This window comes from Carassius gibelio, chromosome B8 (assembly GCF_023724105.1).
Source record: "Carassius gibelio isolate Cgi1373 ecotype wild population from Czech Republic chromosome B8, carGib1.2-hapl.c, whole genome shotgun sequence".
Lineage (NCBI taxonomy): Eukaryota > Metazoa > Chordata > Actinopteri > Cypriniformes > Cyprinidae > Carassius > Carassius gibelio.
Window position 1 is genome coordinate 3,966,921 of NC_068403.1, and position 18,736 is coordinate 3,985,656.

The 18,736-nt window shown below is 35.8% G+C and overlaps 3 protein-coding genes across 3 annotated transcripts in view; 1 reads left to right on the top strand and 2 right to left on the bottom strand.

Annotated features, from left to right (window-relative positions):
- LOC127963092 (septin-2) overlaps positions 1-1,447 on the bottom strand; it is a 33,913-nt gene extending 32,466 nt beyond the window's left edge. Inside the window, exon 1 of the mRNA XM_052562757.1 lies at positions 1,190-1,447. The gene's annotated coding sequence lies outside the window, so the exon portion shown is untranslated. The remainder of the gene's footprint in view (positions 1-1,189) is intronic.
- Positions 1,448-1,674: 227 nt separating this feature from the next.
- Positions 1,675-4,317, top strand: LOC127963094 (claudin-4). Its single transcript, XM_052562758.1, has one exon. It carries the CDS (start codon positions 2,354-2,356, stop codon positions 2,999-3,001), a length of 648 nt encoding a protein of 215 aa, XP_052418718.1. The 5' UTR covers positions 1,675-2,353; the 3' UTR covers positions 3,002-4,317.
- Positions 4,318-11,210: 6,893 nt separating this feature from the next.
- Positions 11,211-18,616, bottom strand: LOC127964126 (cell division control protein 45 homolog). Its single transcript, XM_052564286.1, is given in 18 exon segments — positions 11,211-11,652; positions 12,378-12,454; positions 12,535-12,563; positions 12,565-12,654; positions 12,801-12,884; positions 13,883-14,021; positions 14,136-14,297; positions 14,369-14,467; positions 15,438-15,569; positions 15,899-16,018; positions 16,114-16,164; positions 16,429-16,490; positions 17,092-17,140; positions 17,227-17,285; positions 17,372-17,527; positions 17,615-17,752; positions 17,901-17,993; positions 18,587-18,616. Coding segments are annotated over 18 exon segments (1,635 nt in total). The 3' UTR covers positions 11,211-11,587.
- Between the last annotated feature and the right edge of the window lie 120 nt (positions 18,617-18,736).

The window sequence follows — 18,736 nt, forward strand, 5'->3', positions numbered from 1 at the left end:
TCTTATTCAGTTTGACGGAAAAAAACTGATATTGTTTTATAAATACCCAGCTAACAGTTAAACGTTCTGGTAAGGTTCTCTCAAGGTTATGAACAAACGTTCGTTTAGAGCCGCCTGGGCCTATATTGCATATAAATATTTTTTATTCCTTGCTAATGCAAAAATTATTCTTTTTTCAGAAACATTTTTAAACCTTTTTTTTTGATGTTGTAACGTTCAAAGAATATTCAGAAATAACGTTGTCATAATTGGAACGTTAGTAAAATGTTAATATTTTGCCCTCTGAGACTCAACAGAAACTGTTTTGGACTAGTGTTTTACACTATAGTACTACATTTATAGTAAATATTCATTTCTTATGCTGTATTTTGCTAATTTAATCATCACATTATATAATTTTGACTAATGCACTCCATAGCATTTGGAACATAGATGTTCAAAAATATATTACAACTGTAATTATATAACAGTAATATTTGAATTTAAGCAATAATCACATATCTAATTTACATAAACATGCATATTATATCATTAGTTTAGAAAAAGGTTCAGAATGTTCTCTTTATAAGATACAAAAGTGTTTTAAAAAAAACTATGAATAATATAACAAATGATAAATAACAAAAAAACTGACTCAGGCACGAGCTGTTGGCTCCATGTTAAAGTGTGGAGGCTGGTTCCAGGCGGGGAACGTGCTATTAAACTTGAAATGTGCTGCTGTCAAACTCTGGCCATCAGCTCCTCGACTCCCCCAAAGCCCTTTCGGAGCAACACGTCTCTGAATTCACATGGTGCCAAATTCCAATGTAATTTATAAATGAAACAACAGATAACCTTGGGTATACATTTTTATAGCACCTCGTTTTTAAGTGAAAACACCTCCTCCTCTTCCACACCCTGCTTGAGTTAACGTTCTTCATTCAGTGCACGTAGCACATCTAAAACTGACACTCCCGCGATAAAACAAAACATGTGTGTTATCTTACAGTTTCAAACTGAGAAACCAAGAAGGCTGTCGAGTGATACAGCTGTATTATTTAATCAAATTTCTTCTCAGTGCAACTTTGTATCAACTTTGACATACAACAGTTACTTGAGTCACACAGCAGTTGATACAAAGTGATTCATCACTTCCGGATACAAACGCGAAGAAACTTTAACTAACTTTTCATCCGCTAGAAGCCCTTACCTGGTATAAACGCGTGATACAACTCAAAAACCTGGAGGTTTTTTTCCCCACCACCCTTGTTTTCTTTCTTCCCAGCAGGCCAATCCAGGGAATCCGGAAACCGCTACAATTTCGCCCTTATCCCATAATGCCTACGAGATCCCGGCGCAACGGAAACCATTAAGGCTCAAATAGCAATGCGAGGGAGCGGCGAAAGAGAGGAGATTTCGAGCCAAGATGGCGGCGTTAGGTCACAGTTTCCAGTGCTTTCAGCGAACATGTCTAAACACGCTTCAAGACTTGTGACAATATATATATATATGTGTGTGTGTGTGTTATTTATGAGCGATTTTAAAGTTTTGTTTATATTAAAAGTAGTTTTATATTATGTTTGTATTTGTTTAGGTGCTGACTTAACGTATACATAGTGGCATTATATTTGAATAGTATTTTGTATAGTTGTTTTTATAAGAAATTAAAGCAAAATGTTTTTTATTGTATATGCTGAACATTTAACATTCTAAATATTACAGAAAATTACAAACACGACATTTATAATTAAAAAAAAAGTAACAAGAAGCGTAGGCTATACATAAATAATCACAATATAAAGAAGGAGGTTAGTTATTTGAGCATATCCATAGTTCTGGTGGCTTTCCGATTTGAGAGTCCTTGAAGAGTTTCAAAATAAATCCTTAACAAGTAAACCTGTTTTATTCATTGATAAAGCCCTCAAACTCAAACGCACAGCTTCTCCGCATGATCATTGGCGAGCAACAGATGCTCCGTCCTGCGATTGGATAAAAGTTTTACTTCAGTCCTAAACACACACACACCCCTCCTCTTGGCGTGCTGCTATTATTCCACTCCACTTATTCTCTGTCCAGAAAAGTCCGTTAGTCAAAGCGCAGAAGAGACGCAGAGAAGAGATGCTGTCCACCTGATCAAGGCACTTCAATTTTTTGATCGATTTAAGAGCGAGAAAGATAAAGAGAAGAAGAAGAAAAAACATTGAATAGAAACATTTGGAGACGCAAGACAAAAAAAAGAAAGAAAACGAGTTCTGAAAACGAGTACACTTTGGTTAGAAGAAAGGAAAACCTAAGGCTGAAGACTCTGGAGAGGAACGCAGCCTTTCTAAACATCCCTCAACAGGTGTGCAGATCTATCTGAGGAATAATAGAGATGGCCTCCGCGGCTCTGGAGCTCCTGGGTCTGACTCTGTGCGTCTTCGGCACGCTCTTGGAGATGACCGCCTGCGGGCTGCCCGCCTGGAAGGTGACCGCCTTCGTCGAAGCCAACATCGTGGTGGCGCAGACCATCTGGGAAGGCCTGTGGATGTCGTGCGCCGTGCAGAGCACCGGTCAGATGCAGTGCAAGGTGCACGACTCCATGCTCGCGCTCAGCCACGACCTCCAAGCCGCGCGCGCGCTCACGGTCGTCTCGTCCGTCTTGTGCGTCGTGGGGCTGATGGTGGTGATCGCCGGCGCGCAGTGCACCAACTGCATCAAGACGGAGAGCGTCAAGGCGCGCGTGGTAAACGTCGGAGGCGTCATCTACATCATCAGTGGCATATTCGTGCTCGTGCCCCTGTGCTGGATGGCCAACAACATCATCTCCGACTTCTACAACCCTCAGGTTATGGCGTCCCAGAAGCGGGAGATCGGCTCGGCGCTCTACATCGGCTGGGCGGCCACCGCGATGCTTCTGCTCGGGGGAGGCATGCTCTGCTGCTCGTGTCCGTCCTCTGAAAACACAGGCTACTCGGCCAAATACGCGCCCACCAAAAGAGCAACATCCAACGGGGACTATGACAAGAGGAATTACGTTTAGACGCTGTTTGGACTCGTTTACACAAGTTTGTGCGTTCTTGAGTGTTGCACCTGCAGATGTTTAGGTTCTTCTTCTTTTTTTTAAAGCATCTCGTGGACTACTGATTGGATCCATGTTTTTATTTAACGCGAAAGTTTTGTGGATAGCTTATGCATTTCTGAAAGGTTGACGTTTTATAATAACTTTCAACAATAGTAACACAAACATTATGCAGTGCTTAACAGATCATCACAATGCTTTGAAATAGTTCTGAATCGTTCAGTATTCATATTTGAATGTGCATTCACTACTGATTTGTTAAACATTATATAATTTTTTATATATGCCTGTTGGTAACATTTTAGAATAAGGTTCAGTGGTAAACATCAGTTAACTACTTTAGTTAACATGAGCTAAAAATATACAATATTTCTACATGCATTATTAAAATGTTTAACATTAGTTAATGCACTGTAAACTAACATGAGCAAACAACAAATTACTGTATTTTAATTCATACAACCTTACAGTAGTGTTACCTGCCTGTATTTTTTTTGTATTTTTTAAAGCATTTTGGACTGATTGGCTGAAATGTATTTAATTAATGAAAAGCATGATTTTTCTGAGAAAATAAAACATTGTTTAATGTCTTTGTAAATAATTGTAATATTTACTATTAATTCCTGAGTTGATACATTCATATAAATGAATGTGCATAAACTATGATCTGTTAAGCCTATTTAATGTTTGTTTTCAAAATGAAAGTTAGTATAAAGTGTTTTGCTTTTGTTTAAAATGCTGTTTCAAACCTATCGGGGATATTCTTGAGTGAAAGAGAAGTTATAATCTGACAACAGATCTCTTTTAGGTACCTGGAGCAGTTTGTGAGATTGTAAAAGTTTGTCAAAGACTAAAAGCATTAAGTTAGCTGTAGCTGTTGTGATGCTTACCGATGTTTTAGTGTGTAGAGGAATCTGCTTCAGCACATTTGCAGAGACTCTTAAATGCTTGGAGAAACAGCTGGAAAACTGAAGCGATTCCTGACGGATCAATTAATCATAAGTCACCCGTCCACAGACGCTCATCAGAGCTGAACAAGGCCACTTGAGAAATACAGTCCAGCAGGATCTCGGTCCACTATGGAAAAGGTCCAAAAAATTTTTGGGAATATCCTGCCAGTTAGTGTCTTCATGGATGGGCATCTTCATGTTTCTTGAACTCAAGAACTCTAGTCTATTCAGCTTGTATGAAATGTTCATTGTATTTTGCTTTTTTTAATTGTCTTTGAATTCTTGAATGAATGTTGTTTGGAATAAACATTTACAGTTTTGACACAATGTTTGTGTTCTTGTTTGATGCCTCTGGTTATAGTTGTGATGTACACGGTCACCTCAAGCACAATATCAGGTTGTGGAAGCCTTTTATATGTTCTATAACTTTAGTATAAAATGTGGTTTCTGGACTGTAAGTTTGCTTCTTAACTAGTTTTGATGCTAAACAAGGTCATGAAGGCTTATCAGTCATTGAAGTTACCACAAAGGTTCTTACCAATTTATTCAAATGAGCTCTTGTAAGTATTTTAAGCTGGGTGGTTATTAAAGAAAAAGTGAGTACAGTCAGATGTAAAGTGCAACTGTTGTCTGGGTCTCCAAAACCTTGTTTCTCGGCCATATGGCCACTCAACAAAGCACAGTTAGGCCATTTGATTTTTGTTTGCACTGCCAACTTTCACTGGCAGTGCACCAATTTTTATACAATAAAATAAAAAAAAAACAATTTTTTGTTAGAATTATAGTTTATATACATTAGAAAAAATTATATAAAAATCCATGTTTCTTTACATTAAATCAAATAGAAAAAAACACTAAATAATTTATCACATTTTTAGTTTGCATTAACATATTAATTCCAAAAAATAGATTTAAAAAATCCATACGTTTTCTTTCCAAAAAAGAAATGAAAAGAAACCTACAAATGATATATCAGGTGTTTACTTGGCAATAATTGCTAAATTCGGAAAAAATGGTATGAAAAAAAAAAAATCATATATTTAAGTAAAGTTTTTAGTTTGCAACAATTTCTAAATTTCTACACTTAAATAACTACATACAATTTTGTTGCCATCTGAAGCCATTTCTTAGATTATTTGACCGAGCATTTTCTAGCACAAACTCTTGTGTTCTGTGTGTCTGTAGTTTATGGGTTTGTTAACAGCACTGCTTCCCCCGACCCTCCTCTCTCAGTCTCCAACACAATAGAGTCTGTATGAATATCCACACCAGCTCTTTCAGCCGCCATTGTGGGATTGTTAGTTCCAGTCACCCTTTGGAAACTAAGGAGGTTACGAGGCTGAGTAACAAGTGTGTGTGTGTGTGTGTGTGACTGTGTGTGTGTGTGTGTGTTTTGGGTGGGTACTCGGGGGAGGTGCCAGACTTTTTTAAAAGGACCTTCCATCCATAAAGAAGAGAGGCGCATGGGGGCAGCGACGACGTCATTAAAGAATCTTCGTCATGGTAACCGCTAAAGAACCTGCAGTTGCCTGGTGACAGGACCCCATAATGTGGCCATATGGATGAGGACAATGGAAGATCCGTCGGCAGACATTCCAAGACACGGATGGGAGAGAGAGAGAAACGAGGAACCAGAACGTGACGAAAGAATAACCTCTCACCCCACACACATACTGACATAAACAAACACATCTCACATATTGAAATCATCTTATTATAAACCAATACACAATGATTGTAGATCATTATTTTACATCACAGTGTACCGAAGAGATACTTTTAGTTTTACTTTTTAATTTTAGTTAAAGTTTTACAAATCTTTTTGTGTTTTTTACATTTCTTCAGTTGTATTCCATTTTTTTTTTTACAAACAAATGAGGTTTAAATACACACAAAATATATACACAGTATCTTTTTTTTTCTAGTCAACTATAATTTCCAAAAAAAAAAAAAAAAAAAAGTTTTTATGGTTTTCGTTTTCATTTTAGTAAAACTCAAGTAGACTTAAAAATATGGCCTGAAACTAACTGATCGAATCAAGTCAAATATAAATATTTTTTAATATGACTTAATGAACCTAACTGCATTAGATTAAATAATTTATTTCGTAAACATATTTTTACTGTAAAAAGACAGAAGATAACACTAAAATATTCATTAAAAAAACATTTTAAATGAAATGGTGAGAAAATAAAGAAATTATAAATAAAAAAAAAGTATAATAAAGAAAGAGCATAAATGAGTTGCTTTTATAGTTTTCCTGTCAGTAAAAAGTCAAATAACGGATGCATAGCTTTCCGTTTCGAAAAAAAAAAAGTTACAAAAACAACGGTGTTTGGTTGGAAAAATGTACGTTTATGTAAAATTTACCAACTGTTTCATTACCAACATTACTTAAAATATCGTCCTTTGTGTTCAACCGAAGAAAGTAACTAATTTTTCGGTGAACTGTCCCTTTAAGATATTTGTAACCTGAAACATTTCTTTAATGCATCTGCCACGTGACGGTTTAAACATACTCATGTTCACGCATTTCTTTCTGTCACACGACAGGTTCTCATGACGCCTGCGCTGACCTCTGCTCTCCAAAGGTCAGGTGTCATTTTCAGCTTCCCTAATGGATCTGTTGTGATGTCATCAACCTCACCATCACCATGGTCCGTGGTGACCAACCCCTCACTCTGACTCACGGATTAATCACCGTCTACACTCTAGCTGTCAATCAAATGATCAGCAAGCGTGATTTCAAAAAGTACAACATGTTCCTGGATCAACATCCTTGTTGATCCTGGAACAACATTCCAATCAACCAATCAGAACTGAGATAGAACTTTTCAGGAAATATCTGTTTTAGGCTTACAATCAGAGTTAGCTTCTACACCCTTGTTAATCAGGTATTATTCCCACTGATTTTAGGAATAAATTCTGGGTAAGGTTAGGTTTAGTTTTTTTTAGGTCGATTATGAGGCCAAACTGTTATAGTTCAGCAGAATCATCAGACTTCCTGTTCAAGGGTCAGCTGGACAGGAAACAGGAAGGAAGTTAATGAGGAGGGGCATGATGATGTGTGTATGAGTGCCTAATTATGCCTTAAACTGGGGAGTGTCATCATAATCAAGGAAAATGACATGCAACTAGGTCCTGTGCAAGAATGAGGACATTTTATTTTCTCAGTTTAAGTAAGTATTAATTTTGTCTCAGGTCCTCTTTACATCTGATTTTATGATATAAACTGCGTCTCATTTGACCAGTGCTGAATAGATTGCACTTATTATTTCATTGTATTTTAATAAAATCCTAAGATGTACAATTAGTTATTACAATTTCTTAAGAGAAATAAAACACAGATGAGTCAACAGTGTTATTGTTAACTAAAACTATTAGTTGTTTTCAGTTATTGAAATAAAGCGGAAATAAAATAAACTATAAATCGTAGTTTAAAAATGTATTTAAAAAATGCAAACAGAAATTAGAAATGTTTTCTTGGCATCTAACTAAAAAAATGATTGAAACCTGTTTCCCAGCACATAAAAAACAAGGTAATTGTGAATTTCCCTCATTTCTCCCCCCATGCAATTCTGAAAAAAGAAGTCAGAATTTAAGGATATGAGCTTGTGATGATTGAGATGTAAACTCGAAGTTCACACTTTCTCACAGTTCTGAATATTCATAATTTATTTTTATTTTGTTTCTTAGAATTGTGAGATTCAAACTTAAAATTCTTAAATCTGAGGGCAAAAAAAGTCAATTATTAAGATAAAAAAAAAGTTGTAATTATTTAATCCATGGTGGAAACAGAAAAGAAAACCTGAATTGCGAGATAAAAATTTGCAATTACTTTTTTCTTTACGTACACATAATTACTCAAACTTAATTTGTAATAAAAATAAAGCACCTATAAACTTAAAAAAATACTATCATGTGAAGAATAGCTCAGTTCATTTTCTCCTGGAAGAATTTAAAACACAAAATTTGAGTTCCTATAATGTGGATAGCAGCCTTTGGGATCTTGTGAAATCTGAGCAGAGTTTGAGACATGGCTGAGATCTCTTCTGAAACTCTCGAGGATACAGATTAGAAGGATACAGGACAGTATTGGAGTTATTTACCAGCAACAATAGTAAATCTCATTTGTGATGGTAACACTGAGTGACAGCGGTGACTGAACCCTGCAGGTTCCGGAATGTCTGGGAATGATTCTGGAATGTTCTTAATGAAATATGGAATGTGTGCAGGTTGAAAGTAAATGAACTGGACGAGAGTCTGACCTCCTGCTGCGACACCAGCTTATGGACACAGTCTCGGTTATATGAGATGGCTTTATTCTGCTTTAGACGTCTGATTTTCTTAGATTTGAGATGTCCAGCTTTTCATTACAACAAAAGGAACAAAATTCCCCTAATTTAAGAGAGCATGGACACACACACACACATACACGGACTCGCCCACAGGAAATTGTCTTCTCAGTTGCACAGCATTTTAATTGGCTGCTGTGGGATTGGTCTTTTCTGGTATTATTCAGAGCATGTTCACTCACACACACCTGCAAGAAAAATCACCAGAGATCTCTTTAACATCTCAACTATTTCTAAATCAAGATGAGAGCAGTTGGAAGCCTTTGCCGATTCTTCCTGCTTCTTTATCTCTCAAAAATAAAAAAGGGTTCCCAATGGGGAAAATTCCCCCGAAGAACCTTTCAGTGAACAGCAACAATTTAAATAATCTAAAGAACGTTTTTTTCTCTATAACGGATGTTTTATGCAAATGTAAAAGTTCCATGGATGTTAAAGGTTCTTTATAAAACCATAAATGCCAGTAAAGAATCTTTAGTTTTAGGAGTGCAGATATTCCTTAAGAAAAACCCATGTAATCCCATGTATGCCTCTGAAGAGATCTTAAAAACATCTCAAACTGTGCATAGATTTGCCAAGATCCCAAAGTCTGTATTCCAAATTCAGAGATCTCAATATGAACTCAAACATGTTTTATCAAATCAGTTGAACTGCTCTCGACATTCATTCTTTGTTTTATAGCCCTATATACTTACTGTATGAACATTTCACATTTGACAAAACTAATGCTTAAATAAAAAAGATCTTTAAAAGCCACGAACTACACTATTGGTCTGTAAGATTATTATTATTTTTTAATAAGTATGCATTTATTTGAATTATTTTATTTTATTGAAAAAAGTTAAATATTGTGAAATATTACAATGTCAAATAACTGTTTTCTATGTGAATATATTGAAAAAAATAATTTATTTCTGTGATGCAAAGTTGTACTTTCAGCATCATTACAGCCTTCAGTGTCACATGATCTTCAGAAATCATTATAATGATTTGCTGCTCAAGAAACCTCTGATTATGATCAATGTTGAAAACAGTTGTTCTGCTGGTATATATTTATTGGAAACTGTGATACATTTTTATTTTAATGAATATAAGGTTAACATTGACATTTATCAGCATTAATTTGAAACAGAAATCTTTTGTTATATTATACATGTCTCAACTCTCTCTTTTGATCAGTTTAATGCATCCTTACTGAATGAAAGTATTAATTTCCTTTGGGGGAAAAACAACAACGGCAAAAAAAACTTTCTAACAGTCATGTATGAAAGAGTATAAAGTCTGAACGGATGAAGCCCACCCAAAAGAGATGAAGAATCACACACACACACACACACACACACACACACACACACACACACACCACACACACACACACACACACACACACACACACACACACACACACGGTGTGATACTGCCACACACAGATGACTTCTATTGTTCATGGTTATCCAGAGCAGTTAATCCTCACAAGATCAAACCGGTCAAGAACAGACTGAGAGAAGAAAACAACAGAACGGCTACATGCCACAAAACCAAAGAAAGACTCATGTTGATAATAAAAGTGTCCAGCACAGATCAATTCTTGTAGGTGTCATCTTAAACAAAAGAGATGTGTTCATAGGTCAGTGCATTACATTCCAACAGAGCATTTAGTGAAAAAACAGCGACTCCGAGGCCAGCATCACTATAATTACTGCACATAACTAGAGTTAGTAGCCATTACATTTTACAGTAAGAATCGAGTAAATGTAATACTACATACAGGACCTGATGTGAGAACGTGAGCGAGGAAAAAAGAGAACAGGACAAAGATGATAAACAGTTGAGTCATGCTTTGATAATCACCCATGACACATAAACACATCCACCCAATCATTCATCAGAGGAGGGGATGCGGTCCTTAGCACCAGGAACACAACTTAAAGTGATAGTTCAGCCAGAAATCAAGGAGTCAACATTTACTCATCCAAACCTGTTTGACTTTTAAAAACTCAACAAAACTTGAGATTTTTAGTGGAACGTGTGGAAAACAGCGGCACGGACAATGGAAGTGTTTTGATATTTATACCATTAAAGTAAAAAAGTGACATTAAAGTAGCTTTGAAAAGGTTCGATTGATAATAAATCATATTTACTGAAAGAGAATCAAAAATGTGATTTTCTTTCCGGAAACGTATAATGTTTGTCATCAAAACAAAGCCATTAAAAGGAATAATAGTTAACCAAAAACATGAAAATCTACTTTAAACGTACTCACCTTCAGGTCATCCAAGATATAGAGGAGTTGTTTCTTCAGTAGAACAGGTTTGAAGAAATGTAGGATTGCATCACTTGCTCATCAATGGATGCTCTGCAGTGAATGGGTGCCGTCAGAATGAGAGTCCAAACAGCTGATAATAACATCACAATAATTCATAACACTCCAGTGCATTAAATATTGTCTTGTGAAGCAAAAAGCTGCTTGTTTCTATAAAAAGGCTGTTTAACTTAAATTCATTGTTTTGACTAAAATAGGATGTTGTCCATATTAATTAACATATTAAGTATATTAATCAAAGAAAAACATGTTTGCCATGTTTAATCTATTTTTTTTTCAGCACACATCACCAGGCCTATTTTTTTAACATTTTAGAAACAGGTTTCTTCAATAAATTATAGATATTATAGATAAAAAACAAATCCTTTTTTAAAAATCCTGTTTCATCCTGACAACTTTCTATGTCAAGCTTAATAAAATAAAAACAATTTTTAAATGTGGTAACAAATGTACAACTAATAATAATAATAAAACAATCATACAAAGAAAAAACTAAGAGAAACCATAATTGTAATGCCAGTCAAATTAAATACTTGACATTTAAAAGATTATATATAATTTATTTAAATTAATATAAAACACTCATAAATGCATACTGAATGACAAGACACAAAACAGTTAAAATCAGGCCTGTACGTCTGGCAGCACACGACCCAAACACCAGCTGATCTCTGAAATGATCCTGAAGTCTTCAGGAAGGGCTGCAGACGGTATAAATGTCAAGGTGAAGGTCAGTGAAGGTATTTGGCACCAAACTGACTGAGAACACGGTAAATCTCATATTTACTCAAGGGGCTGTGAAATTCCCCTTGTGGAGCAACAGTGTGCATGTGGATGGGAGTCTCTTTGCAGAATCAAAACACACACATGTCCAGAGTTTCTGTGGGCAGTTTGACAATCCTTCCCAGCATGCATTGGGTCTTTATGACAACAGGGTGATGAGGGCATCCAGAAACTTCCCCCTGTCCTCCATCTTTAGCTCTATGACTGCAGAGAGAGAGACAGAGATTCAGAATCTGTTGAGGCATGGTGATAAATGCACATGTGTGAATGTGTGAACATGTGTGTGTGTTTTGGGGCCTAGCAGAGCTGAAGGCATCTGGCAGCAAACTGACAGAAATGATGGGAAAATCAACTGAGATGCTGACAGAACGAGTGAATATAACGGCATCTCACATGCATGTCAAATAACTAAAGTGTTATAATATTGCACGATTAATGCAAACTGTTCTGTCATTCCTCCACACATTTTCCCATTTAACATTAGTAGAATTTATTCACGATTTGTCTTTCAAATTAAGTTTGGCACAGGTGTCTTAAAGTGTGACATGTTGTATTCACAAAAAAAAAAGAAAAGAAAGAAAAAGACATAAAAACACAGAAACGTGTATTGAACCGCTGCCCCCATAAATAAAACAGCTACATAAAAAACACTAATAAAAAAAGTCTAGACACAAAAATACATTACTATAATTAAAATGAAAACAGATCTCGGTTATACTAAAATAACACTGTTTTGAAGTTTTCCAACATCACAGTATTTGTGTTCTCTCTACTCATTTTCTTCATTTCTACTCATTGCAAATTAAAAAGCAAACTCCTGATCAGAAGAGCAGACAGACGGCACAGAAGCTCTGATCTGCTCTGCCCTCCAGTGGTTGACATGCAGTGTGTGAGACCGCCTCCCATGATGCTGTGCTGCAGTGACTTACCTGAAGTGTAGAAATGATCGTGTAGAGTTCTGGAGCTGGTGCTCTCAGCTGCCTTTTCAAAAGCCCGGCCAAAGAAACTTAAAAATAAAAATTATTGGAGTTAGAATTAGCTGAAAAAAAGTGCATGTAACAACATCTCTATATTAAACAAACCCACTTCTTCTTGTCGGACGTTTCTGATTCTGAAAGAAATTCCCTGGACAATCACGGTACCCTTCTCCATGTCCAGAGGAGCTGCCATTATCAATGGAAGGATCTTACAGCGTTTGTTCCTCGTCTAATAAAAACATGCATATGAGAACTGCCATGTGTTTAATGTGCATAGCTTTAAGATGTTTTCTTAGTGTGATTGCTGACAAACTCCTCAGACACATCACATCAAACTACTTTTTTTATTCAGTATTTTTGCCCACATGTACTTACAGAGCAGACGAACGCTTTGAGCAGATATTTGCAGAGAAGAGTCAGAGCCAGAGGTTTAGAAAACAGCTTCACATCTGGAGTTCCCTACAAACAGAAAAAAACGACTTCGTTTCAACACAATAAAATAATTACTGACAACAAAATAAAAATGTCCTAATATGATTATAAACATTTTTAAATAAACATTTTGTTTTGTGGAAAACATGAGTATTGGGCAGAGTTGACAAGTAATAATAATTAAAATAATAATCAGAAATATTTTTTATTGTTTTACAAAAAAGTACAAAATTAAAATCTATAAATGTGTTCCTATAGAAATTAGGATTATACTATATTAATATATGAGTACTTCATAACAATTATTTATTTGTTATTTTATTAAATTATAAATTTGTGTCATTAATTGCATCCAAAATAAAAGTTTTTGTTTGCATAATGTGTGTTTAATGTGTATATTTATTATGTATATGTAAATACACACACATGCATGTATACATTTCAGAAAAACGTAATTTGTTTATATTAAATATATTTATTTATAATATAAATTAAATTAATATAGATAGCCTTTAGACATGTAAATACCTGTAAATATTTCTAAATATATACTGTGTATATATTTATATGTACGTAATAAATATACACAGAACACACCCAATTTATGCAAACAAAAACATTCGTTTTGGATGCGATTAATCATTTGACAGCACTATTATAAATATCAAATCAATAAATATGACTATAGTAATAATACTATTGCACAAGAGTAGAAAAGAATTAGAATCTTATTTTACATAGCAACAGTAAAATGACAATATAAGTGTTCATGGTTGTTTTTAATTTCCTGCTTTTAAATGTTTTAACACCAGACATTTATCTAAATTACAAATTTGGTTAAATGTTTGGCAAGCTTGCAGAGACGGACGAGCATTCACAGAGAACCAAAACGCTGAGAGACACCGAAAACACTGGAGCGAATCATTTTAAAAAGACAGGGCTGTACTTATTACAGACTACAATTAATGGGCTTTTCCATGCTATTTTTTAGAGTTTGATGGAAAACTGCTCCACTTGAAGATTACCTCCAGTAAATGACAGTAGAGGAAAGGCCCCTGTGAGAGGATGAGGTTAGTGCAGATGCAGCTCGCCACCGTCTGCTGAATGGCCTTCAGTTTCTTCTTGGCCAGATCAATGCCTAGATGCAACCGCTCCAGATTACTCCTACAGAGACACCGATGAGAAACGAGAGAGTCGCTGAGTAAACACGGACATTAAAAAACCAGACTGAAGCCTTACAAAATGTTTTTGTACAGTTACTATAACCCGGTTTCATACCTGGACAGACAGTCCAGAGCTTTGATGAAGTTGTCTGCTGGTGTTTCATCCTTCTCCACGTTCTCCAGCAGGGCGGCCGCAGCGTGAACTAAATCACTGGCCAGGAACCGGTTCTTAAAGCCAAAGTGAACGGCGAACGTCTGCACACGGATGTCTTTCATACTAAATGAAATGATTAAACATGATGGATACTGAATGCTGCAAGAGAAATCTTTCATTTGACTGTCTCTCACCTGAATTTATTGGCTGATTCCTCGATGACTTTACGCAGGTTCTCTTTAATCGTCATATCCATCGAGTTAAACTTCTGCCGCACCTGCTTGAGTGGGAGACTGGGGAGGAAATAATAATTTTAAAGATATATTCAGCCCCAAAACCTGACAGGATGAAGCAAAATTATAAAACCGACATAATACAATTTTACTGAACATTCGTTCACCCCCCCACCCCCCACCCCCCAAAAAAATCATGCATCACTTGCTCATCAATGGATGCTCTGCAGTGAATGGGTGCCGTCAGAATGAAAGTCCAAACAGCTGATAAAAATATCATAATCCACAACACTCCAGTCCATCAGTTAATGTCTTGTGGGTATTTGTAAGAAACAAATCCATCATCAAGGTTTTTTTAATATTAAACCACCATAATCCAGAACAACACTTCCACAAGTGGAAAAAAATCCATGCCCTGCTGTTCTTTCTCATCAAAATTCACCCATAAATTTGTTTAGGACCATTTTCGCTTGTAAATCTGTAAGATCTGTGGATATTTCTCTCCTGATTCAGATGAGACTTTTTTCACTGGGGAAAGCAATATTATGGCTAGGAGGACGTTTATTTTAGCCCTGAAGAATGGATTTGTTTCCTAAAACATGAATTGATGGTCTGGAGTGGTATGGATTACTTGTGGATTATTGTGATGTTTTTATCAGCTGTTTGGACTCTCTTTCTGACGGCACCCATTCACTGCAGAGGAACCATTGGTGAACAAGTGATGCAATGCTACATTTCTCCAAAGCTTTTCAGATGAAGAAACAACTCATCTACATCTTGGATGACTTGAGGGTGAGGACTTAAACATCGAAATGAATGTTTTTGCTCAATAAACTATTAATACTTTAATAAATTAAACATCTTTATCATATTCAAATCATAAGGTATTGGAAGCCAGGAAAGATTTTTCCTTGATTAACCAGGAAAAAATATGCCATGCATGTGATCAAATAACTTTAGCACACCATAAACAAATGAACCAAAGTATTTTTATGTGAGTTAAGAAGAGCAAGAAGACTAGTCCCCTCACCCCATGTCTGCCAGGAACTCTTGGAGTTTCTTCTGTCCGTTGATAGACCAGAGTTTAAAGCTGCAGGACGTGTAGCAGGAGTTACAGATGCTCTCATACAGAGACCAGTGCTGATATAACACCAGCATCAGACTGACACGCGGGGTCAAGGGTCAAACACACTCATCACACATGCATGTTCAGAATAGCATACTACTTCAGTTTGATATACAGCAGCATGTATAATGTATATCGTGCACATTATCTTTATGCATGAAAAACCCTCATTTGCTAGAGCACAGAACACACCATTATGTTTTTATTTTTACATAAAATTAGCAAAAAGAACAATAATATGTCCAAGGGTTAACATAATGAGGTCATGAAACACTGCAACATGCTGTTTTTGAACAGTAGTACACCAGCTTTCTGTCTGAACACCCATTCACACCACAAATTAATCACGGTATGAAGCAGGATACTCGTATTCAAAAGAGATCCTCATGCAGTCAACGGACAGCGAGTTCTCCTCATCCTCATTTCTGTGGTTGTGTCTGGACACGTGGCGCTGCAGGGTGGCGATGTCTGTCACATACTTCATGCTGTACAAGAAACAAGGTTACTTGAAACATTTGCTTCAGAAGTCATGAGAAAATCAGAGATGTTTCACAGAGGTCAATGTTGGTGAGTTTCTTACTGTGGGATTTTATCATGAACCCACTGATCTGTCACTCCAATGACACTCCACCTGCCAATCAAAGAGCCAGAGTTCAGTTCAGAGAACTGATGTACACTGTACAATGGTTTCACAAAGATTATTGGAGTACAAATACGATTTCAATCCTTCTAGGTAATTCAGCATTAAATTAAATTCGTCAATTTGTCATCATGAAATTCTCAAGCAATTTCTGAGTGAAAATCATTTCAAAGCAAATCCTAAATTAAATTGTTTCCGTTGTTGTTGTTTTTTTTTGTACAGTGCCTTATTATAGGTAATATGAAAGAAACTCACCACAGCATGTCTTTGGTGTCTTTAGACATGACCCAGGCCAGCTCGAACATCACCAAGGCTGCCTGAAAATAGAATAAAGTGGTTGCAAATTTTAAGAAAAGTATCGCTTATTCAAGCAGCAAACAGTAGCACTAAGTGATACACTGAATATTCACTGAAATTAATAATTGACAAATATTTAATAAATAATATATTTACAAATGCAATACAAAGTTGTACAACAAATGTAGTAGAGCATGTAATCTTTTCTTTTAAGACATGCACAAAATGTCCATACAGATCAAACCCATGCAATCTCAAAATAAATTATATAGATTCAGATTAAGTAAAATAATCTGATATATAATTATTTTTTAAACTGAAAGAAATTCAAATTCTGAATTTTCAAAACACTGACGCAATAATCTAGAAATACACTGATGTCCAACATAGCACAAAACATATGCATGTAAAAAAATGCTGTTAATCACAATGTATTGCTATATTGATTAGTGCATATTTCAGAGCAACATTCATTAGTACAACAATTATATTTTCTATAGTTAAAATCCTAAAGACATTGATACATTGATCATGTTGTAGCCCCATCGCAGAGTCCTAGTTACCAATCAAACCATCTTCAAATGAATCTGTCACAAATACTTTAGGACCACAGTTACTCACTGATGTCCCATGAAACTCATACTGCTCGTAATCAAACAGAATCTCTCTCCTGCAAACACAAACACACTTCAGAATGCAGTTAACACACAAAAACGTGTCAGATATGGAGAGATTGTTATGTTCATAATTACTGACCTCCGAGCTTCCCATTCCCGTCTGGCCCGTTGTCGTTCTATTCTCCTTTCCAATGCATCCTGAATCAGTTAACACATACATTAGAGGATCTGAATATTAATAATCCGGCTGCTTATAACATGCATGACATCATTAAGAAACGAGCCTCATCATATCGCCTTCGTTTCCCAGAAGGCTCTTCACTGCCATCACTTTCATTTCCAGAATCATCGCCATCTTCATCCTCCTCCTCATCATTACGGAAGATGTCATCGTAGGACGGAACACCAAGGTCATCATCTTGCTTTATCAGGAGCTTAATCTATTGCAGTTCAAATCATTTATTTGACAATAAGAATATATATATAACAAGATGCACTAGAGCAAATAAAATGCTGAACATTTGTACCTGTGTGTCATTATAGACATCAACCACATCAACAGGTCGGTGTGTATCACAGATGAAGAAAACGGAGTCTTCCTCAGGCTGAAGGGTCTCCAGCAGGTCCACATTTGCTCCACAGTTTATCAAAACAAAATACTGGTACTAGAAGAATAAACATACAGATATAAACAATTCCAGTTGGTTCTGGATTAGACTCCAAAGCTGATGACTACTAAACAAATAACAGTCTATGCAGCTGATATATAAGCTGGGTTTTAAAAATGCAAATGTAGACAGCATTAAGTGGTACCTGCTCTTTATGTTCCATAAAGGCGGTCCCCAAATCCTGCCACCCTGCTACAGGAACCAGCGTATACTGGACTTGATCACAGTGAAACAAAGCCTGGATGAAACAGACATAAACAAACACTAGGACTTTTGAGGAAATACTGCAGGATATAGTTTATTTCAAAACAGCATGGGTTTTCAAACCACAAAAAGTGCTGGGGGTCTGTGGGAAAGTTTTGAGAAAATCAGTGTAAAAAAACAAAAACTAAATAAATACATGCATAAAAAATAAGATTAAAAATAAAACACTTGTTTAAAATAAATAAGAAATTATTCAAATAAATTTGATCTAAAAGAACTAATAAACAAATAAATATTTGATTTAAAAAAAATCAAGTAAAAAAAATTCATCAAAATTGATTACAATAAATACATTTATTGGAAAATTATATTTTATTAAAATAATAAAATACAGTATAGTACAATAATGAGTAGAAAAACACAGTGATAAACACTACATATTTAACAAATTATATTTTACACATATTTGCTATAATATTTTTTCTGAGTCTGAGTCAAATCACTATTGAATTCCCACCAAACTATTTTTTCAAGCAGTATTTGCACTGTAAACCTTTTTTATTTACATAAAGTGTGGGTGAACTTAAACTGTATGGCTATGCTGTGGTTCCTGTAGGCTTTGCGTGCGTGCAGGGGTCGTGGGGCCTCTATGCCCATTTTGCTTGGGGCCCCCAAATTCCTTCAAACGGCCCTGACACTACTGATCAGACGTTTTGGGTCAGTAGGACTTGAAATAATTTTATTCATTAAGGATGCATTAAAATGATCAAATTTGAT